Source organism: Anoplophora glabripennis, unplaced genomic scaffold (genome assembly GCF_000390285.2).
Source record: "Anoplophora glabripennis isolate ALB-LARVAE unplaced genomic scaffold, Agla_2.0 scaffold60, whole genome shotgun sequence".
In the NCBI taxonomy this organism is placed as follows: domain Eukaryota; kingdom Metazoa; phylum Arthropoda; class Insecta; order Coleoptera; family Cerambycidae; genus Anoplophora; species Anoplophora glabripennis.
Window position 1 is genome coordinate 1,491,621 of NW_019416238.1, and position 22,552 is coordinate 1,514,172.

At 30.5% G+C, this 22,552-nt stretch overlaps 2 protein-coding genes across 2 annotated transcripts in view; both read right to left on the reverse strand.

The window, feature by feature from the left end:
* Positions 1-881: 881 nt before the first annotated feature.
* On the reverse strand, positions 882-8,551 carry LOC108917961 (multiple epidermal growth factor-like domains protein 10). Its single transcript, XM_023455750.1, has 5 exons — positions 8,482-8,551; positions 6,529-6,684; positions 6,319-6,456; positions 3,359-3,622; positions 882-1,471 (listed from the first exon to the last, which is right to left on the reverse strand). The coding sequence occupies exons 1-5, from the start codon at positions 8,549-8,551 to the stop codon at positions 1,134-1,136; spliced, it is 966 nt and encodes a 321-aa protein (XP_023311518.1). The 3' UTR covers positions 882-1,133.
* Positions 8,552-17,044: 8,493 nt separating this feature from the next.
* Positions 17,045-22,552, reverse strand: part of LOC108917962 (prion-like-(Q/N-rich) domain-bearing protein 25) — a 38,163-nt gene continuing 32,655 nt past the window's right edge. Inside the window, exons 5-6 of the mRNA XM_018724788.1 lie at positions 20,229-20,357; positions 17,045-17,126 (exon numbers count right to left, since the gene is read on the reverse strand). Coding sequence (XP_018580304.1) covers positions 17,053-17,126; positions 20,229-20,357 — 203 coding nt within the window. The 3' untranslated portion in view covers positions 17,045-17,052. The remainder of the gene's footprint in view (positions 17,127-20,228; positions 20,358-22,552) is intronic.

Here is a 22,552-nt window from a genome sequence, read left to right on the forward strand (position 1 = left end):
ATCTATCTAAAAAGTATTGAATGACTTCACGGTGTTGCACTTCCAATATTGCAATTCATGTTTCTAACCTGGTTGTAAGATTATATCAATAAATTTTGTTTCAGAAATATACTGGAATGTACACAATTAAAGTGTGCATTCATTTCTCAAATTCTGAAAGATATTGCGTATATATCGATGTAGAAAGCTTATTAATTCTTTTTTATTTGCGATACATACAGGGGAACTTTTTTTATAGAATTTTTTTAATATCATTTTTAAAATAATAGGGATCTTCTAATTGTATCAGCGGCATATTCTATGTGAACAGTAAGTTCTTCCCTTGTTTTAACTAACGTTTTAAAAGCGGACCTGGCTGGCCCTCCCACTTATTACGAAAAGTAATGTCTAGATATTAACTCTCGCATTTTACGCCTAAAATGGACTAGTGCTCCATTTTGTATCAATCTCATTTTCTTGACGTTTAGAGGCATATCTCTAGAAGAGCCGGAAAATGATTTTTGCAAAAATTCCAGATAATATTCATCTCTTAAAAGACCCAATGAGAATAACGCTGACCACAGGTGCCCACACATTTTCTTAAAATATATCTTAAGGATATGTTTTCCAAAATCCACGATAACTCTGAAACGAACTTACAAGATCAGAAATTAAAAATATCCACAAAAAGCGATAAACATTAGGTGTTTGTATACGGGCGATCGACTTGCTTATATTATTTGCTAAGCCCAGCTTATTTTCTTCTATTATCTATATCTACCTTGTTCTGGAATTATTCAAAAGCATAATTTTAATAACTTATTGTTTTGAATAGTTCCAAATGCTTTTAAAAAATATGACTCAATTTATGAGTCACCCTGTATGGACATATTTAATAAAAATGAGATAAAAAAAGTATTTTATTACAGGTACAAAAGTCGGTATAATTATACACTAAACTATTACACTCTATGAATCAATCATCTGCTCTAACTGTGACAATAATTACTACTACATTGTGATAGGTTAATAAGTGTAAAATTAATGGATTGGTAAATAATAAATTAGAAAATATTTGGCTAATAGTTTCCTGTAGATCTAGAAATACTACCGTCGGTGAGCCACATTAACAACGAATATTTATGTACTCTAAATTAATAGATATGTGAAAATAAATACAAAAGGCAGACACTAATAATGGGCAAGTTATAATATACCCTGCAAGAATTACAGCCTATAGTTTCATCAACTGTACCTGGAAGGCACTGGCAAGTCCCATCAATACAATTCGCTACATTTGAAAATCTCGGATCTGGTATGCACTCTTCCATTCCGCTGCAGGTACCACCTAATCCTGCGCTTCTCGTACATCTAGTACCATACCCATGATGAGTATCTTCGCAGGTGCAGTTACCGTTGTTGCAAAAGCTTCCTTGTAAGAACTCTGAACATTGGGCATTCTCTTCACAAGGATCAAAAAATTGCGTCGCCGCTGAAATAAAAGTACCATTATTGTTTCTATGAGAAGATTAAATGGATATCAAAATTGTTTTTCTATATTCTGCTTTTTCTCGAAATATGAAGTAATAAGTTAAGAAAGTAGTGGAAAAAGCAGCAAATTCTTCACATGTTCTTGAAATTATTTTGTCACATTTTCCATAAATAACAAATAAATTAAAATAATCCTCATTAGTATAATTTAAACGATCCACAGGCAATTTTATTTAAATTTTCCGAAAAAAACTATTCACGACACAACAATAATTTAACAACTAACTTGACAAATGTCAAGTTATTTCAATTGTTTTTGAAGTGTTTCTGGTCATGGCCAATTTGACAACAGGTCTGATACGAGCAACTACTGTCCAAAAAAAAGAAAATAGCAAACATCTCTAAAAGTAGTAATGGCAACCCTAACAATACTTATATGGCTTGAAAGTAAATTTTAATCTGCATTCGACAGAGTAAAAAAATACAGGGTGTTCCATTTAAGTTAACAAAGTTATAGCTATCTGAAGTTATCAAAATGTAACAGCAAAAATGAAACACCTACTATTAAATGTTTTAATTTGTTGTTATACCATAATTTAGTGTTACCTATGCCCTTTACAGGTACCAAAAATCCACTCGATATCATGCTCCTAAAAAGAGTTACTAGCATCTCCACGGACCCTTGCACCTGTCAAATTTTTTCTTTAAATATTAATATCTCAAATTCTATAACTCCTAAGTATAGGGAATATTTAATAAAGTGGCCCTCAAATTTCACTTAGAATTCGAAAATGCATTAATATATAGGGTGTCCCATTTAAAATAACGAAATTGGTGTCGATTTCCGGTATAACCAGAAGCGCTGGAGAGTTCTAGATATTTTAGTTGTGTTCGCCCAGGGAAATTGCCATGTAGCCAAATTTTCAAATATTTCGGAGAATTATTTTCCTAGACATCGATCAACGCAGTTCCCGATGGGACACCCTGTATAACTAATTGTCTTTATAATATTCTATCAAAAAATGTAGGAGTCCCATAACTTTTATACCCACATTCTTCACTATTTTCAAAAAATATCAGGAAAATGGAGAGCGATACCCACTCTGGGTCACCTTAAATAAGTTTTAATAAACGATTGTTTTTATTAATATTGTTATTAATTTTTTATTGGAATTAATTTATAATTCATTTTGTTTGTATTAAAAATTATAATGGTTTCTAATTATTTCCATGTATCAATATATTTATTTTTATAAACTACATTGATAATTTAACCTGAAACTAAGAAAAAAGAGGCCTTAGAAGTTCATTGATTGACATTGCCTTTTTTGGTCTATATACCTACACATAGTAACACCAGCTGGTGTGAATTTATAACTAAGCTAATAGTGGTATTTTTAAACTAACGTGTAATCGATTTCCCTTTCCAGTTGAGACTAAAATTAATATCATGGTAATACCAGGAGGTTCACATTACTGTAATGGATTAAAAACCATGTTATATTCCACCCACATCAAAAAATCTCTTTGTAGCACAACTTTCTTTGTTAAATGGGATATTATTAATCTATGTTAATGGTGACTTAAAGTGACTAATACATTTAATCGTATCCTTTATTCTTTAAAAATGTTCCTATCCTTGACACAGTTGTATGTTTATAAATAAAAAATAGGTGACGTTATTTTCAGTATAGTATCTACGAATTTAAATAAAGGAAATAACTTACTATACTATTACCTATTTTTATAACTGATGTACATGTCTGCAAAAAATGGAATACGAGAAAACTTGTTGATAAAATAAGGAACAGACATAGAAAATTAATAACACAATTATTTACAGTATCCCTTTGTCTTATTATATAAATTTTGGTATTATTTTACATACTTTCCAGACACCTTGTTCCATCTCGTGATAAGGCATATCCAGGTGCGCATCTACAGCTTACTCTGCAAACAGCATATGGTATGGAGGAGCACTGATCATTATTGTCGCAAATTTCTCCTAAATTTCTAGCCTCCACGCAACTCATAGCGTCCTCGGTGGGAATTTGTCTGTCAAATTTACAGTCGCACTTTCCATCAATGCAATTGCCGAATGTTCCGTCGCTCAGTAGACAGTTGCCCCCTGTTTGACAAAAATCTCCTAACCCTAGAAAAAAAATTTAGATTTTAATATAAATTACATATACAAGTACATATTGAAACACTCATTAATAACATTGTCTTATAAATTATATTAAAAAAGTATTTTTCTCGGTGAAAATTTTTATTATTTTCCTTCCGTTAATAGTTTATATAAATCCCTTTTCAAACAATTTAAGATATAAAAATGTTATTCGTCTCAATGCAACTTATTCGCATTAAACTGAAAAAAAAATTGTCATATATCGAGCACAAACAAACTGGTTGTTAACAGTATTGTTAAATTTTACGTTCAATCCTTTTTTGATAGGACAATTTGTACTTTAACAAAAAATCGATAGATAATTTATTTCTATCATTTTTATTGAAGATAACGCTGTAACAGAAGTTTGCAAATATTAACATTAATAATTACAATAAATATTAAAATATTTTTGTTGTATCATTTGGCTAAATAAATATAACATTTCCATTTGAGTTGGAGAGAAATATTCGTATTAATAATAATGATATGCCAAAAAATCATTTGTGGTGCAAGAACTAGATATATGAGAATGCGTTGAATCAATTAATATTCTAAACTTCAATTTGTTTATCTAAACCTTTGAGTTGGTTCTCCAGAGTTTTTACCTATCCTTTACTCACAAGCGTGCAAACCCTGATCTTAATCATAATGGCATTTTATTTGTTCTTTTCCACGAGAAAATAGCCAGTTCCATCCGCTTGTTTTTGCCCTGGTCTCGAGTCCCAGTGTTTACAACGTTTCTTTCCAAAATCTAACTTTCCAAAATCCATCTTTCCAAAATTTCCTTTGCGGTACTGTAAGGAACGCCAAACGCTGACTCTGGTTTTAGGAAAACTGTTTCAGATGCCTTGTTTTCAAATTGATCTGCTATTTCAGTTCACCCATCTTGGCACCCAACACTGCCGAATCGTATTGGTACTTGGCAATTCAATTAGCAATTGCGAATAATTTCGATAAAAATAATGAGCCTAAAGGCTGTAGATTCTGTGCCACTTAGATCTCATCATATAGTTCTGTTCCACTGTCTCTTTTGGAACCATTCGTATTTCAACTTTTGTTATTCTTGATAGGTACCCTATTCCATTCAGATCTCAAAAAGGTTGTGAAAACTAAATTTTGCATTGGCTGACATGTTACCTCAAACAATGGAGAATTCCTTACTATCCTGCACCGGTTGTTTTTGACACGGTACGCTGCCATACTACTACTCTTTCGATCACGATATAGAGTAGTAGCATATTTAACTTTTAATAAGACATTCCTGTTATACTGATACAGTATTTATTCTCAGATCAGTCTATTTCCAAAATTTATTTTTCTCTTACAATGGTTGAACCTTAGGCACTATAAAGAAGCCTAGATCTCTCTATCGAAGTGTGCATTCCTACATCAAGTGTAACATCCTCGTCTTCAGTGCTCAGGTTCTGCCATATTAAACACTGACTTTACCAGCACGGTGACTACTTACTAGTCATGGACGTAGATAGCTAAGGGAGAGCAGGGGTGTAAACAGCCTCTCCCCAGAAAAACAGATCTAATATTATCACCTTCTTCATATCGGTAAGTCACTGACCTTTTTTTTGGAGTGTTTGCAGCCATGGGACCACCCCAAACAAAAATTGTAGCTGTGCCGATGTCACTAGTGTAAGTAATCAGCTTGTTTCGACAGGTTTCCCATCAATTGTGAGCACCTCCATCCCCCATCTCATCTAGGTTTCTTTTCTTGGTGGCAAGCACAATCAGTGTCGTTTTTCTGGGAAAAGTCTCCGTGATTTCTAAATGGTAAATAGCAAACCTTAGTTAAGGAGCACGAGCGTATTAAAAAAAGGCAAACATCATAGCATAAAAAGAACTAAATGAAAGGTTTTTGAAAAAAATTTTCGCATTGAATAAATATCGACATCTTGACGATTTTCTCATAGTTTTCGTTTTTCATATATTTCAATAGGAAATGCATATATTATATTAGCTTCAACAGAGGTATTCTATTAATAATGCTGACTCATGGGAAACTGATAATAAATTACTGAAATAGTCATTTTAAATAAGTGAATCACAAATTTCGGAGGTCTACGTATTTGTGTTATCTGTTACTCCTTATCTATAATTAGCAATCTTTATATACAGGTAATGCAAGTTCGGTATTAATATCTACATAGACGTTCTAGATGTATTTTGATCATTTCTAACTGTAACAGATGAATAGACAAAGAGATATAATTATCTAGAGCATCTAGATGTTAACACCGAATTTACCTATTCTATAAAGTATAAAATATCTGCAACTGTAACAAGAAAATAGTGATATCTATACCATACTTGTAATAAAATTAATTTACAATGTTATGAATGTTTATGAAATTCCGGATATTTTGACTTAAAAATGTTTTGTCATGCGTTAACTATAACAGTCGCATTTGCATATTTTCGCAAGTGAGTAAACTTGAAAACAAAGTAAAAGCATAAACACTAAACAAAAACGTATTTTGAACATCTAACAAAAGAAGTTATTTTGAAATATATATTTTTTGGGTACAACAAAAGTTATTGTTGCATCTAAATTTCCATCATTGAGTTTATAACTATATTCTGTTACAAAGAAAAACTCTTAATAGTACCGTACCGGCATTTATACTAAAATTACTGATCTAAAACTTTATTTCTTAAATTTAACTTACTTATTGATTGATAACACCTTCCGTCTGTGAAACGATGAGCACCCTCCGCACATTTGCATACACCATCACATACTGCATCAGTACTCAAAGTAGAGTAACACTGAATATTTTTTTCGCAAGGTTCTTCCCAACCTGCATCTAAAAAAGGGAGAAGTTGGATCAAATAATATTACAGCCGAGTATACATATACAGTTAGAATAAATACTTACTTTGAAGGCAAGCGAAAAAGGTTCTGTTTCTACTTAGAAGTTCATATCCATCAATGCATTTACACCTTCCCACTCTGTTGTTATCATTGTCAAAGCAAAAAGAATTTTCATTTATATTTTGACAATGTGAATCCAGGAGACATCTGTGGTAAGTAACTAAAATTGAAATTACGCATTTTAAATACATTGATTCAGAATCAAAACATAAAATTTATATATTTTAGAGATATTAAAATCAACCTATTGTTCTGTTAAACTAACCCTAGAGCAGCATCTAAACTTAATGTAACTCAACTTGGATGCACTGTATTTTTAAATTTACTCAATAAAACTGATCTAATTTAGACAGCGTCCAAAATTCAAAATTTAAAAACAGTTTATTCTTATAGGACATATATCAATGTATAAGAAATGTCAAGTCAAACATCAAACATACCTAGGTCCTCATTCTATTAGCGCAATATTAAACAATAGAGCTGATTGGTTTTGTTTTTCCATTTACTTTATAAATTGTTATACCCAATGTTGGTCGTATCAAAAGATTAGCCACTTATTATTTCTATTCTTATAGTTATATTATTATAATTTATGAAAATAATTAAGGCAGGTTTACAAGTCGTCTCAGATAAATTACGAACACGATTGATTGTAGACCTTTGTCGCAAAATCATAAGAAAACAAATTTCTTGAATGGTTAAAGAAATAATATACAAAGTGGGATCCCATTACTGCTGACCATTCCCGAACATTTTTATCTGCATACGCCTAGGAATCTCCAATTAACATTATTTAAATACACAATTAATGGCTCGTATGGATTTTAAGCAAAAACAAACAAGTCTGTGACATTTAAATGTACTTTCTGAGGATATCCGGGAATGTCATCTTTATATTTAGAGAGGTGATTATACTGATAATTTTCAAAATTATTTCACATCACTATATTTCCATATACCGGGTGTCCAAAAAGTCTGGAAACACCTGAATAGTTTCCCAGGTAAATACATTTTGAAAAATGTTAAGGTCATTCTTGTAGTGACTTTTGACGAGGAATTCAATAATGACCTTGACGATGACCTTGAAGGTTATTTCAAGGTCACCTCCATTTTTTAATGGAAACCCCCTTTTTCGACGTCGGCAATCGAAAGAGCGGGAAATTTTACGTCCAAAGACTCTAAGGTCATAAATCAGGGTTGACCTTGAAGGTCATACAAAGGTTCTTTAAATTTGAGGGCTGGATATCTCCGAAGAATGAAGTTGATGAAAATAGTAGGTACAAAGCTCACTTTAGTTATTTTGTTTAATTGCAATTAGTGGTGACCTTAAATTCGATCTTCTTAGTGTCCTTCAAGATCATTTCAAGGTTACTTTTTTTCACGATAATCAAGCATGAGAGGCAAGGTGACTCACGATAATGAAGCACCCCAAACGTGAGAGGCAAGGGGATTCACGATAATAAAGCACCCCAAAGGGAACAGAAATTACTACGTCCACGTCGTTGTTCCTGGGTAACGCTAAAAATAAAAGTACGAAAACTTCCGCTTTTTTATTGCCGCCGTCACATGAGATTTTCAGTAAAAAAAAATGACCTTGAAGGACACCAAGAAGGTCGAGTTTGAGATCACCACTAATTGCAATTAAACAAAATAATTAAAGTGAGCTTTTTACTATTTTCATAAACTGCGTCCTTCGGAAATATCCAGCCCTCAAATATAAATAACCGTTGAATGAGCTTCAAGATCAACCCTGATTTATGACCTTAGAGTTTTGGGACGTAAAATGTCCCGCTCTTTCGATTGCCGATGTCGAAAAAAGGGGTTTCCATTTAAAAAATGAAGGTAACCTTGAAGTAACCTTCAAGGTAATCGTCAAGGTCAAATCCAAGGTCACCATTGAATTCTTCGTCAAAAGTTACTACAAGAATGACCTTAACATTTTTCAAAAATAATTTACCTGGAAAATTATTCAGGTGTTTCCAGACTTTTTGGACATACATGTATAGTCTCATCAACATTATCTTCATTGTATGTTACTAATTACAATGTCCACATTGAGCTTCCATGTATAAGATTATACAGAAAAAAGTATCTAGCTGAATTCGTAAAAAAAATTGGTTTGGATTAACAAATTGTTGTAGGTGGAATTGTAAAAAATGTATTGCTAAGGAAGTTACAGCCTCTAAATGAGAAATACAAATGACCCCAAAAAATTAAAATTAATAAATGACTTAAATAAACAAAAGCTCAAGTTAACTGTTAAATTTAATGATGAGTATTAATATTAATTACTAATGTAGATATTTAAAATTAAGCTATTGGATTAAATGTGTTGAAAGTGATGTCTTCTAACTAAGGGGATTCATTCGTCAACACAAATATTATAATCTAAAACACTATAACTCTCAAAAAAACACTTGTACAACACCATTCAAGGATGTTGATAAGATGTGCCATGGCTAACACAAAACAAAATACATTATTGTCGATTACGTCAAAAACACTAGAGATTATTTATTGGAGATTATTTTCCGTTAAACTTTCACAAAAAAAAAATAATCCATTGATTCACATTTGAAACAGAAAGTACTTGGACATGTATTTCGTTTATGAATCCTGTAATGGTAAAGCAAGGGGTGCTATCGAAGAATATAATATAGGTTGATGAAATTCATTTTATCCGCGAGAAAACGGAAAAGAGTCCGCAGTAAGAGTGACAAAGAGAGGAGACCTTAATGATAGGGCAGGTACCTCAGACGGAGAATGAGCTCCAGTGCTAGCCTGCTAACGTAGCAAGTGCGCATATAAAACCAAAAAGTAACACAAAACGTAATATTCAAAATAAATGCAGTCAAATTGTCTTTCGCCGGGCTGAAGCTTGCATTCAATGCAAATTTTAATTCTAGTTAAATATTTTTTTAATTGGAATAAATACCCTAATTACAATATAGGTATAGCCGTTTTATTTCCGGACACCCGAAAACATTTTTACAAAATTCTTTTCAGGATTTTCTTAATAACTTCAGCCCAACTGAAAATCAATATGTTTAAAAAACTTCAATCTCTGTACTGGCAACAGTGGAAACGAAATAAATTTTGTTGTATACCTATTAAATTGAGGAAATTTATTAGTTTTAAGATTTCCTTTAATTTCACATATTATTTGTTATTTGCACAAATTGTACGTAATTAATTAAATTTAAATAATTTCAATTAATTTTAATCAATTAAATTTTATTTATTCAAGTTTAATTAATTTTTAGTACAACAAAATTATATCTTTGGAGATGTGATCTTTTAAGTAAAGATATCTGAATGTCAATATTTGTTGTAGTTCTCATTTGATAATCTGTAAAACATTGGTTTTACTAATCTTGTTATTTTTACAATGTAAATTAATGAACTATAATAATATAAACCTCATAATATAATTTTGCGGGATATATAAGGTTTTTATGAAATTATATTTTTAGAATAGTATTTTGTCATATTATTCACTCCAAGTGACAATCCTCTGTAGTAGGTAAGTATTATTGACACAACCAATGGGTGACATCGAACTTTTGTTTTCCAACCTGTAATATGTTTAATTTGAAAAAGAGTATACGAAGTTTTTTAATAATTTGTTCAATGTGTTCGCTTCATCTTAAATTTTGATCTAATTGTACTATTCATATTCAACTGTATTTACCAGTCCTAAGTAAACCTTTGGCACAAAAGGTACCTGCCGTACTATTAAGAGGGCTCCTTACATTAGGCTTTCCTAATCTAAGGAGGGCTCTATAACAAATAGGCAACCATTAATACATGTCTATAGGTTTTATTACACAGTTTGTCTAAATATGAATTAATGCACAAATAACAAGACTGCTCCATTTTAACGCAGATTTTCATTTTTGAACAAGCGGCATCGTAAATTACAAATTTCTTTACATCGAAAAGTAACTTGAGTCCATTTTATAGGAAATCTGTGTTAAAATAGGGGAAAGTATGTTATTTGTGCATTAATTCATATTTAGACAAACTGTGTAATAAAATCTATAAAAATGTATTTCTGGTTGCCTATGTGCTCTTAAGGCCTCCTGTCTTTGCCATTCCTACTGTGGACACTCTTCTTAATCTGCGCTTCTCATGGACAAGTTAGTTTGATCAAGCTATATACATATTTCCAGATATTTCATAAAATTAACTTTTTAAATAGATGAACAAGCGTGTACCATATTATCTATATTTTCATATCTTAGATTATTTGCTTTAATATTGTCGATTGACTCAAAATTTTAAACGCGAAAACAACAAGAATTAAATGATTTATTACATAACCACTGTTACATAATTTTTAATTCATTTTCAGAATTTTGTATGTACTTTTACAGTTGCATCTATGAAATATGATAGTAGTATTATCTACGTAAGAAATCTCATTGTTAAGTAAATTTGCAATTTCATGTTTATTAAAATACGCATAGGTTTAAAAATACCTGCTTCAATTTCTAATCCTTTACTTATATGTTTATTAATTTTAACTTTTTGTTTACGATTTGTTAGGTAATATTTTAATAAATTTAACCATATCCTTTTTCTCCAATACCTTGTAGTTTTTGTAATAATATATTATCCAATATTGTCGAATATCTTAGTTAAATCCGTAAATATAGAAAGTTTATGGATTTATTATTTCATTAGTCAATGTATGTAGGTAGTAGGTTGTACATCTAAAATACAATTGGTTATTGAATATGTTCGTCTTCTAAAGACTAAACCTATCTTGTTTTCAAATATTTTTCTAGTATGTTTGCATTAGATACAGGTGTACAATTTGTAGTTTCAGTTGACCAATTTTTTAAACTAAAATTACTATACAGATATAATTTCCATGCACTGGAAATCACATTAAATTAAAATATGAGATCAATAATTTGTTTTAATGATTTCAGGAGGATTTTATATACACCTTGTATGATACTATTATCCTCAGTTGAAGCAGAATTATTTTTTAATGAATGTGTTATCATCTGCCGACTGAAACTGCTTTAATTTTATAGGAAGGTATGTATTAGGCAGTGCAATTTATTTAGCTACATTTTTATCAATGTTAATAAAAAGCTATTGAAAATAACACTTTTGACGATATTATTTATAATTTCATTACCCGAATTGTGTTTAATTTTATCGACATGTTTGTTTTTTATTTTTTATTAAATGTGTTGAAAGTGATGTCTTCTAACTAAGGGGATTCATTCGTCAACCCAATATTATAATCTAAAACATTATAACTCTCCAAAAAACACTTGTATAACTCCATTCAAGGATGTTGTTAAGATGTGCCATGGCTAACACAAAACAAAATACATTATTGTCGATTACGTCAAAAACACTAGAGATTATTTATTCGAGATTATTTTCCGTTGAACTTTCACAAAAAAAATAATGCAATAATATAATGCATTTGAAACAGAAAGTACTTTGACATGTATTTCGTTTATGAGTCCTGTAATGGTAAAGCAAGGGGTTCTGTCGAAGAATATAATATAGGTTGATGAAATTCATTTATCCGCGAGAAACGAAGATCAAGAAAAGAGTCCGTAGTAAGAGTGACAAAGAGAGGAGACCTTAATGATAGGGCAGGTACCTCAGACGGAGAATGAGCTCCAGTGCTAGCCTGGTAACGTAGCAAGTGCGCATATAAACCAAAAAGTAACACAAAACGTAATATTCAAAATAAGTGCAGTCAAATTGTCTTTCGCCGGGCTGAAGCTTGCATTCAATGCAAATTTTAATTCTAGTTAAATATTTTTATAGGTATAGCCGTTTTATTTCCGGACACCCCAAAACTTTTTTACAAAATTCTTTTCAGGATTTTAGTAACTTCAGCCCAACTGAAAATCAATATGTTTAATAAACTTCAATCTCTATACTGGCAACAGTGGAAACGAAATAAATTTTGTTGTATACCTTTTGTTGTATACTAAATTGAGGAAATTTATTAGTTTTAAGATTTACATTAATTTCACATGTTATTTGTTATTTGCACAAATTGTACGTAGTTAATTAAATTTAAATAATTTTAATTAATTAAATTTTATTTAATCAAATTTAATTAATTTAAACATTTTTAGTACAAAAAAATTATATCTTTGGAGATGTGATCTTTTAAGTAAAGATATCTGAATGTCAATATTTGTTGTAGTTCTCATTTGATAATCTGTAAAACATTGGTTTTACTAATCTTGTTATTTTTACAATGTAAATTAATGAACTATAATAATATAAACCTCATAATATAATTTTGCGGGATATATAAGGTTTTTATGAAATTATATTTTTAGAATAGTATTTTGTCATATTATTCACTCCAAGTGACAATCCTCTGTAGTAGGTAAGTATTATTGACACAACCAATGGGTGACATCGAACTTTTGTTTTCCAACCTGTAATATGTTTAATTTGAAAAAGAGTATACGAAGTTTTTTAATAATTTGTTCAATGTGTTCGCTTCATCTTAAATTTTGATCTAATTGTACTATTCATATTCAACTGTATTTACCAGTCCTAAGTAAACCTTTGGCACAAAAGGTACCTGCCGTACTATTAAGAGGGCTCCTTACATTAGGCTTTCCTAATCTAAGGAGGGCTCTATAACAAATAGGCAACCATTAATACATGTCTATAGGTTTTATTACACAGTTTGTCTAAATATGAATTAATGCACAAATAACAAGACTGCTCCATTTTAACGCAGATTTTCATTTTTGAACAAGCGGCATCGTAAATTACAAATTTCTTTACATCGAAAAGTAACTTGAGTCCATTTTATAGGAAATCTGTGTTAAAATAGGGGAAAGTATGTTATTTGTGCATTAATTCATATTTAGACAAACTGTGTAATAAAATCTATAAAAATGTATTTCTGGTTGCCTATGTGCTCTTAAGGCCTCCTGTCTTTGCCATTCCTACTGTGGACACTCTTCTTAATCTGCGCTTCTCATGGACAAGTTAGTTTGATCAAGCTATATACATATTTCCAGATATTTCATAAAATTAACTTTTTAAATAGATGAACAAGCGTGTACCATATTATCTATATTTTCATATCTTAGATTATTTGCTTTAATATTGTCGATTGACTCAAAATTTTAAACGCGAAAACAACAAGAATTAAATGATTTATTACATAACCACTGTTACATAATTTTTAATTCATTTTCAGAATTTTGTATGTACTTTTACAGTTGCATCTATGAAATATGATAGTAGTNAAACTATTATATTCATGTATTTAAATATATTAGGAACAAGAGAATAAAGACTCGCTTATGATTTTGTGAAATTTCTATTTCAATTTACATTTTTATATTTCGGAAATTTGTCATTTATTTAAAAATAAAACATTTGTTACTTAGTTTCACCGTGCGTTTAAGTGGCCTTTAGTCATTATAGAGCACTTCTACAAATAAAATATTGGATAAACTTGTGTAATTTTAAATCATTTGTTTTGTAAATACATATGTGTGTTTTGTGCATGTAATAAACACTACTTAAAAGGCAAAAGTTGTTTAATGGTTACAAGAAAAAAGTCTTCATCAAACCTCATGTTTGCACAAAGTTTTCGACAGCAACGAAGAGGACATTTTAACAATATCATTGTTTGAACATTTTTGGCTGACTAAAATTAGTTCCTGTTTAATCTAAGAATGCAATTCTGTTTATTTACTCCAAAAATTTCAAAGCCGTATAACTTTGAAATGAAACGAAAATGGATCCACCACTTTTGTGTATAATTGAAACTACTTTACTATCCTAAAATTTAATCGCAACGTTTCAGAACACTTGCCTAAAAATTTAAACAATTCAACAGTTCAACTTTTAGCAAATCGGAAACATAAATAAGAACAAATTTATACTTTATAGACTAATACCATACAAATAAGATATAAAAGCTATTATCATATTTCACTTGCTAACCACAAGTAACATTCTATTATGTGTTTGACAAAATGTAATTATACCTCATATAGCTAGAAGTAATTTTTCTAACATGTCAACATCTTTTTTGAAATTTTAAATTGAATTTAAAATTTCCAGCGGATATGAACTCATGCGCATAAAAAACGTCCCCAGCAATAATTAGTGTAGTCCAAGTGTCGGCAACTGGCGGACCGCGGTCCAGATCCGGACCGCGGAAGGTAAAATACTGGACCGCCAAAAATTTTTTTAAAATATAAATTACCCAAATAAATTATTTAAAAAATATTTTTTTACGTTTGAGTGCCACCCTTATCATTTGTTCTGGTATTTTACAATTGGGACTGATTTGAGTTCTTAATGCAAATGAAAATAAAAAATTAGTAAGAAATATGAATTTTTTTCTGGACCTCGTTAAAAAATTTCAAAAGTGTCCGGACCCCACCTAAAATTACTTGCCGACCCCTGGTGTAGTCTCTCAACACCAACCAGTATATGTCCATCGAGGCGCAGGTAAGACCCCATACAAACTTACAAGGCACACTTCGAAGGAACCACAGCCTCTAATTAGGCTGGAAACGCCGCGCGCATGGGTTTTTATAAACATAAACGAGTATGGCATATTCCTCACAAATTCACAATTCATTAAACAAATGTATTCAAGCTAGCACATAGATATAAAAATCAACCTTATTCGGGCGTTGCGCGCTGGTGTGAACAACTGAGGTTTGATTCTATACAACCACGATAGTTTTCATTATAAAATGAAATACATATATATATTGATTCCTATTATCACAATACTTTAAAAGTAAACAAGTGTTACAATATTAAACAATTTGTACTTGTACTTGTATTTTTCTAATCTAGTAATAATGCAAAGTAATTTATTGTTAATATAAGATATAATAGATATATAATATAATAAAGAATTAAAATTAATAAACTGCTATCAAAATTTTATAATCAGACAACTTTACATTCCCATCATTGTATTAGTAAGACACCTATTGATATTCGGAAGATTTTCAGATATTTCGAANATTTACGCCAAAGTTTATTTTTTAATTTAATTTTATTAATAATTTTGCCACTAAACCAAACCGGATAATGTCCATAAGATTCCTTTTTTATAGGTACGTATTTGTGTAACAATAAATTCAGTACATTATAAAATTCGTTTAGCATATCATCTACACTATTAAAATTGGATAGATATGACCAATCAGAATTAGTAATTTCCTGATATAATAAATTAAAATTACACTTTTTGTAATTTAAAATGTGCTTATTTTCAAGCGGAAACGCATTATCATTGGTAGATGGAAGTGTAGATGTGACTATGAGTGCAGGATGATGATCATCCTCATTCAAAAGTGGATCATCAGTTCTAGAAACAACACAATCATCAAAATTACTACAAATTAAGTCAAGAATTCTATAATTTTTATTTAAAATTTGATTCTTTTGAGTTAAATTAAAAAATTGCATAAAATTATTTAATGACTTATTAACAGAGCATTGGAGGTTTGACGTATCAGGAATATTAAAATCACCTAAAATTAAAATATTAGAATCGAAAATGTGATAAAGTGATTCAAGGGCATCAAATAAAATATCGTATGTATCACATATTGTTCTAGGAGGAATATATAAAACAAGGACGTGCACAATGTTGCCTAAAAAATTAATTTATTATAATGTATTAGTAAACAAAACTTTATTTGGTCGACATCCAATTCCCTGCACAGCTATTTTTAATAAAAAATTAAAGTTGTTAATTTTTTTTTCCATGAATGTAGTTATTTAGTTTTTGGATAAATTTATTACCAATCGAAAGTAAAATATATATATTGTATATATGCCAAAGTTTGGTCGACATTTTTGTTCCTTGCCTAAAACCAGATAGACTGGTATAAACAGGTAACTTTAAATTGAATTAAATCTTGAATTGAATTGAATTCAATAACTTTCTTCCAAAGCTTTTTTATTTGGCACTTTTGTGAACAATGTTGTCTAAACTCATTGGGATATCTAGATCTAGTTGGATTCCCTTAATCCTGCTTTCCTATTAAGTTTTTAATTTTATGTGACACGTACCGGTAGAACGGATGCATAGCTGATCTAACTGCACTTACTTAAAAGTAACGTTCGGTTTGGCTATCTTTGGAAAGGCAAAGTACAATATTGTTGATTCACTTAGAATGAGATACTTGTGTAGTTCCTTGGGAATACTAAGGCTCAAAATTATCAGGAAATTCGCCACTTATAAGACGAAGAATTTTCTTTCAAGTTAATTCTTTTTTTAATTTAAAAAATTCCAAGCTACTCGGTAATAATTTCATTTCCTAATTACAAATACAAGCTTTGGTTTACGGTAAAAAAGTTGTAAATATATTATAAATAAAACCAGAACACATTAAAAGACATGTTTAATAATATAAAAATATTACCAACAGGAAACATTCCTTTAAAATCACAAATAAAAAACATTGCATTCTATGCAGACAAACATGTTCACATAAAATTATTATAAATTAACAATATGGAAGGAGTAGAAGTACTATAAGAATATCCGTAGAAATACCACATGAAAAATAATTATTATCAATGAATGGATCTGATTCTCCGATGAACCTGAAACAGAATAGATATATGTTATTAATAGACACAAAATTTATTCACAATATAACGCCTTAAGTACCGATAAAAAATGATAAATTCGATAATAATAAACACTTATAGTGAAACGGATACAGCAGGAGTAGTATACTACAAAAATATTACAAATTACAAAATTAGTAAAGTCTAAGGACAAATTCTATGTGAAGACAATAAAAATCATATTATTTAGGAAGTAACTCTTTATATGCTATTTCATTAACAATGGGACAAGGCTTCATGGTTTATTACCTAGGGTTAACATTCTATGTCATATGGATGCCAAGCAGAAGTTTCAAGTTTTTATGATACCTATTTAAAAGTTTAAGTAGTTAGATTATTGAAAAGGCAATTTTTCCTTTTTACTAAAAAGACTGGTCTGAATTTGTAAAAATCCTCAGATAAGCATTAGATGCATTTTGATAGCAGCCAATGATTTTGCAACACTATCTTTTTACTTTATACTAAAATTTTTAATTATTTTATTCTAAATTACCTACGCACAATTGGATAAATCTTTCGTTTGATTATTCTATTTTGACATTAGTTCTATCCCTTTTAATAAAATATGTTGTATGTACAATTCAGTTAATAACTATGTAAAGAATAGTCTATTATACAGGCTTCTGACAAAGAAGCATATCTAATAATTATTAATTGGAGATGAAGAGATAAATAAATCACGAACATTTTAGAAAAGTAGATATAGAGAACTAAAAAAACAAAATAGGTGTTATAAAGCAGAAAACGCAGTAGGTGTTCGCGGTCCCGTCGCATCGCGGTCCGTTCTGGGTTGAGCTGATCGCGGTCTTTTACAAAATCAGTCGCATTTGGCAATCGTACACAATTAGGGAGTGCAATCCCGATTTAAAGTCATAATCCCGGTATTAACGAGATTAATAGTTACACTCCCGCGGGATCCCGGTATTTGCGGGATCCCGCTTGTCTGATATGCAATATTATCTTTTTTTATATTTGGATTGATGATGGTAAAGAAATATTAGTTTTTCATTTTTAATTATGTTTTTATTAAAGAAATAATACATTATTCAATTTGTTGGAAATATTTACGTAAAAAACACAACGTACTTAAGGTATGGTCAGCTAAGTTACTTCTAATGTCACTGGCTAGATAACCCGCTGCCCAAAATGCTCTCTCCGCCTCAACACTAGTAGGTGTTACAGACTTTAAACAGTTATATGCCAAGTCAAGGTATTTTCCTCTAGATCCTCCCGATTCCAACAGGGCCACCTCCTTTCTGATAAGTGAATCTAATGAATTAATATCAGATGTCGGAGTGTTTGTAATACATATATTTTCACTGACTAAAGTGCGCTCCAATTCTTCTTGTAATGAAAGTGTTGTAGAAAGATTTTCATGTTCAATTTGCGTTGCTATTTGAGAAAGAGGTATATTTCATTTCTAATAACAGACTGCTGGCATGCCAAAAGTATCATCATTCAACGAAATTAAATCCATGTATTTCGAAGTGCTTTGTATGTATATCAAGGTGGGGGTTAAATTTGTTCGTCACTGTAAAATTCTCTGCCTCAAAGATTCAGCCATTTCTGCAGCCAAAGGTAAATTAAGTTCTTCCAGTTTTCTTAACATGAATTTTATTGTTGTCTCAGCTGTTAACAATGTCGAATCTTGGCGGCATAGAACTTCTACGGCTAGCTTTATTGGTTGCAAAATTAGTTCTAAATTTTTCAGCGCTGAGAATTCTTGTTCTGTGAAGCAGTATTCAGTATCAGTTNAGGCCCCAGGGCGCTAATCATAATTTGGTAATGGAAATGAGATTACATGACACTAAAAAGTATTTTAATTACTTGCGAATGACGGAACTGGACGGACTGCACATGCGCAGTTAATCAAAATTATTGCGATAATCCCCAAAAAAAGAAACAGTTTCTATTTTCCCGCCCCCTATGTTTAAATTATGCGATTCTCGCAATATATTGAAATGAAGAAATTGATGTCAAAAATATTTTATTTCAACCAATTAAATTGAAATCCGCAAATCGCAAATCGCTACTGCATGAACTTACCTTAATGCGTTCTCTGCTCAAGTACCTAAAGGCGGGTTCGCATTAGTCAACTTCATTGATCAATATCGTTGAATCTACGCAGCTGGACATAGAATTGAAAGTAAAATTCATTCACATGAATCAAGAACATTGAATATACAGTCTAGAAAGTATCAGTATTAAAAACAGCTGCTAGCTGGCGTTCATATTATGTGTGAATATTTAAAAACCTTCAGAAATAGGAAAAAAGAAAATCTCGTCGTTGGTGGGTCAGACAATGGATCTTAAAACGGATATATGAACGTGCTTTAGTAAAGTTGTTAGTAGAGTTAATTTCAGGTGGCTTGGATGCCTATAAAAATTATTTAAGAAAATGAAAAGAAATTTGACAGAAAGTGTCATACAGAAAAAGATTACTTTATTAAGCTCTTCCTGCAAGATTTAAATTACAAGTAATTTTAATATATTTAGCCACTGGAGATTCGTTTTCATCTCTGAACTGAATTGTACAGCCTGCCCGAAAATAGTATTTCACAAAAATTGAATCTCAAAAACACACAATGGCCTTTTAGTGCAACTGAACATTTGTTTTCACGGTCAAGCTCTGTTCAATTTAATTGAATCATTATCAATCAACAAAAATTAGAAATGTCTTTCATTTTTTTTGAAACACAATATTATTGAGCAATAGCGTTGAACGGATGTTTACATTAATCTATTTTATTTCAACAATATAGATTCAATGAATTGACTAATGAAAATCCGCCTTAAGATTTGCAGTGCAACTATGTCTACAAATATATGTATAAAGTAAATTCAAAAACTAACACAAATTTTTTTTGCGTCTATCTAGTTTCGTACTTTTAAAGAAGTCACCAATATTGCCCTCAAATCATACTAAACAAGAACTATAAATAGTATTTCATTAAATATTGGATTATTATATTATATTGAGGCAGAAAGGCATCGCCATTGGGAATTAAATTCATTTTGATCATGTAAAACTGGAAGTTCAATATGTTATTTAAAAATATTCCAACAAATACTTACTTATGCAGTACCCATTCACCTCTGTGTAGAAAGATTTACATTTGCATTCGCCTAAAATGCATTCCAAGCGACTTGCTTCCCGAAGAGGTTCGTGACAATCGCTGTGTTTTTGACAAATCTCTCCGAGAACTAAAAAAATTAATTAATGTCAAACATAAATTTGAAACTGAATTAGTTTATTCATTGCTTTATTCGTAACATGTAGAATGCATTTATATTATATTTTACCTTCTTATTCTGTTAGCTTTAGTGCTTAGAAAAAAAAAATAATAAGGACTAACGTTGTAAGAAATTTACATTCATAAAAATAAAATGTTATATTAGAATCAAAGACAATATAGGTTACCGTTTCAGACCGCGTGTTAAATGCTGGAAACTGGCAACCCCAAAAGGATGCATGCTCGTCTGAGCTGACATCCAGCAATAAAATTTAGCGTGGTAACTCTTCTACTCGGTAATAGTGGGGCAGTTCTAGCGGTGGCAGTGTTGCCAAGTAATAACTGGGCATACAAATAAATTTAATGCATTTAACTACGTAATTGAGGAGTTATATAAAACTTAATCTTTTGTTTGGAAATTACATTTGTGTTAAATGTTAAATAAAATAAATAAGCTAGAATTGAAACTATGAATTTACCTAATTTATTATTTATTTTATATGAATTCGCCTTGGAATGGGAGAATTCAAAAACTTGAAATTAATGATTTTAGATTTGTACGTCGACTTCCAATTTGATACAATATTAACACTTATGTTATAAAATGCATTATACAGGTTGCGTAAAAATGTAGGGAATCACATATTTTGTATTGAGTACTCTGTATTTTATCACGTCAAAGATTTCAGTTTCTAGACACTAATCTGATCATCTGAAATTGACTACTTCATACATTTAAGTAAGTAAATATAGTACCTAATACAAAAAATAGGCTTTGATAAAAAAGTGTACAAAATAAATCCGAGCGTACGCGTGACAATATTGCCACTATTATCTACTATTATCTATGCGTTGCTAGGATACGCGTAGGAATGTCGACCGCTGGATTTGATTCTTCCTAAAATTCTGCTGGCGGTTCACTCTGTCGGCAATTCGGAAATTTAAAACTTTTGTCCTATTCCAAGCGCTGTCTGGAGCGATAATCAATATTGTCTGTGTTAGAATCATTAATATTAGTTCATTTTAAAAAAATTTATTTTATTAAGCAAAAATTACAATTAAGACATACTTCTAGGTAATAAGAAAATACAGTTTTCTTTAAAAGCAAAAATTTCAAAGTATTTATTACTTACACAACGATTTCTTACAAGTAGTAATCATGGATTTACAGAATTTTTGAAAGACCGTTCAGTCCACAATATATTAATGAGAAGATATCTGATACCTAGAAGGACATTGGCATGAGATGTAGTGGTTATATCAACAAAGTTTTGATTATTTTTTAAGTATACATAATTTTTATGTATTAATGTATTTTGCTAATAATTTTGACAACAAATGATTATCGTTTTAAGTAGTTTTAGCTCCTACTAATAATTAAATACAGGGTATACGAACAATGTTGTGACGAACATTCAAAGCAGATCCCTTCTGTCAAAATCAACAAAAAAAAACAAAAATAATGATTTTTCTTAACATGATTCTTAAGCTTTAAAATATTATACTTGATACACAATTCAGTTACTTCACTTTCAATTAAAATTTATCTAATTAACAATAAGTGATGGCATTAAATTGGAAGCAATTTAACAGAATAAAGGAGAAAATGAGAACATTTTAAAGTTTAGCACAAAGGATCTCGCACTTTTCTTATGGGAAGTGGCTTTCGGCCAATTTTTTTGAAACTTCGCAGATCGATAGTTCTTAACATGTAGATCAAAAGTCTCAATGGGCACAAAGCCCTAAATCTACCCCTTGGCCCCAAAAACTGCCTCCAAGTAGCGGGGGTTTTAAGGTGGCCATATTCCTGGCCGAGAAATAGTGAAATTTTTGGCGTTTTTAGGTACTGAAATCTTTAAAAGTAAAACGTGTAGAACAAAAGTAAGCACAAAAATAAAATCCTTGATGTTTTGTTTATTCATTGTTACCATTTAAATTTACTCAAATAAAATAATAACTAAAAAAAAACGTTTGTAAAACATGCGTTTGCTGTTATTCTAACCCCACATTTTAAGAATTATTTTCACGTACTTATAAATAAAAGTAAACAATTTTATATGTAGGACTAAGCAAGTAAATGTTATAAGAATATTTACATGTGGAATTATATATAAAAAAGTTAGTATTTTCGTAGATTTCAGTACCTAAAACCTTGATGGTTTGATC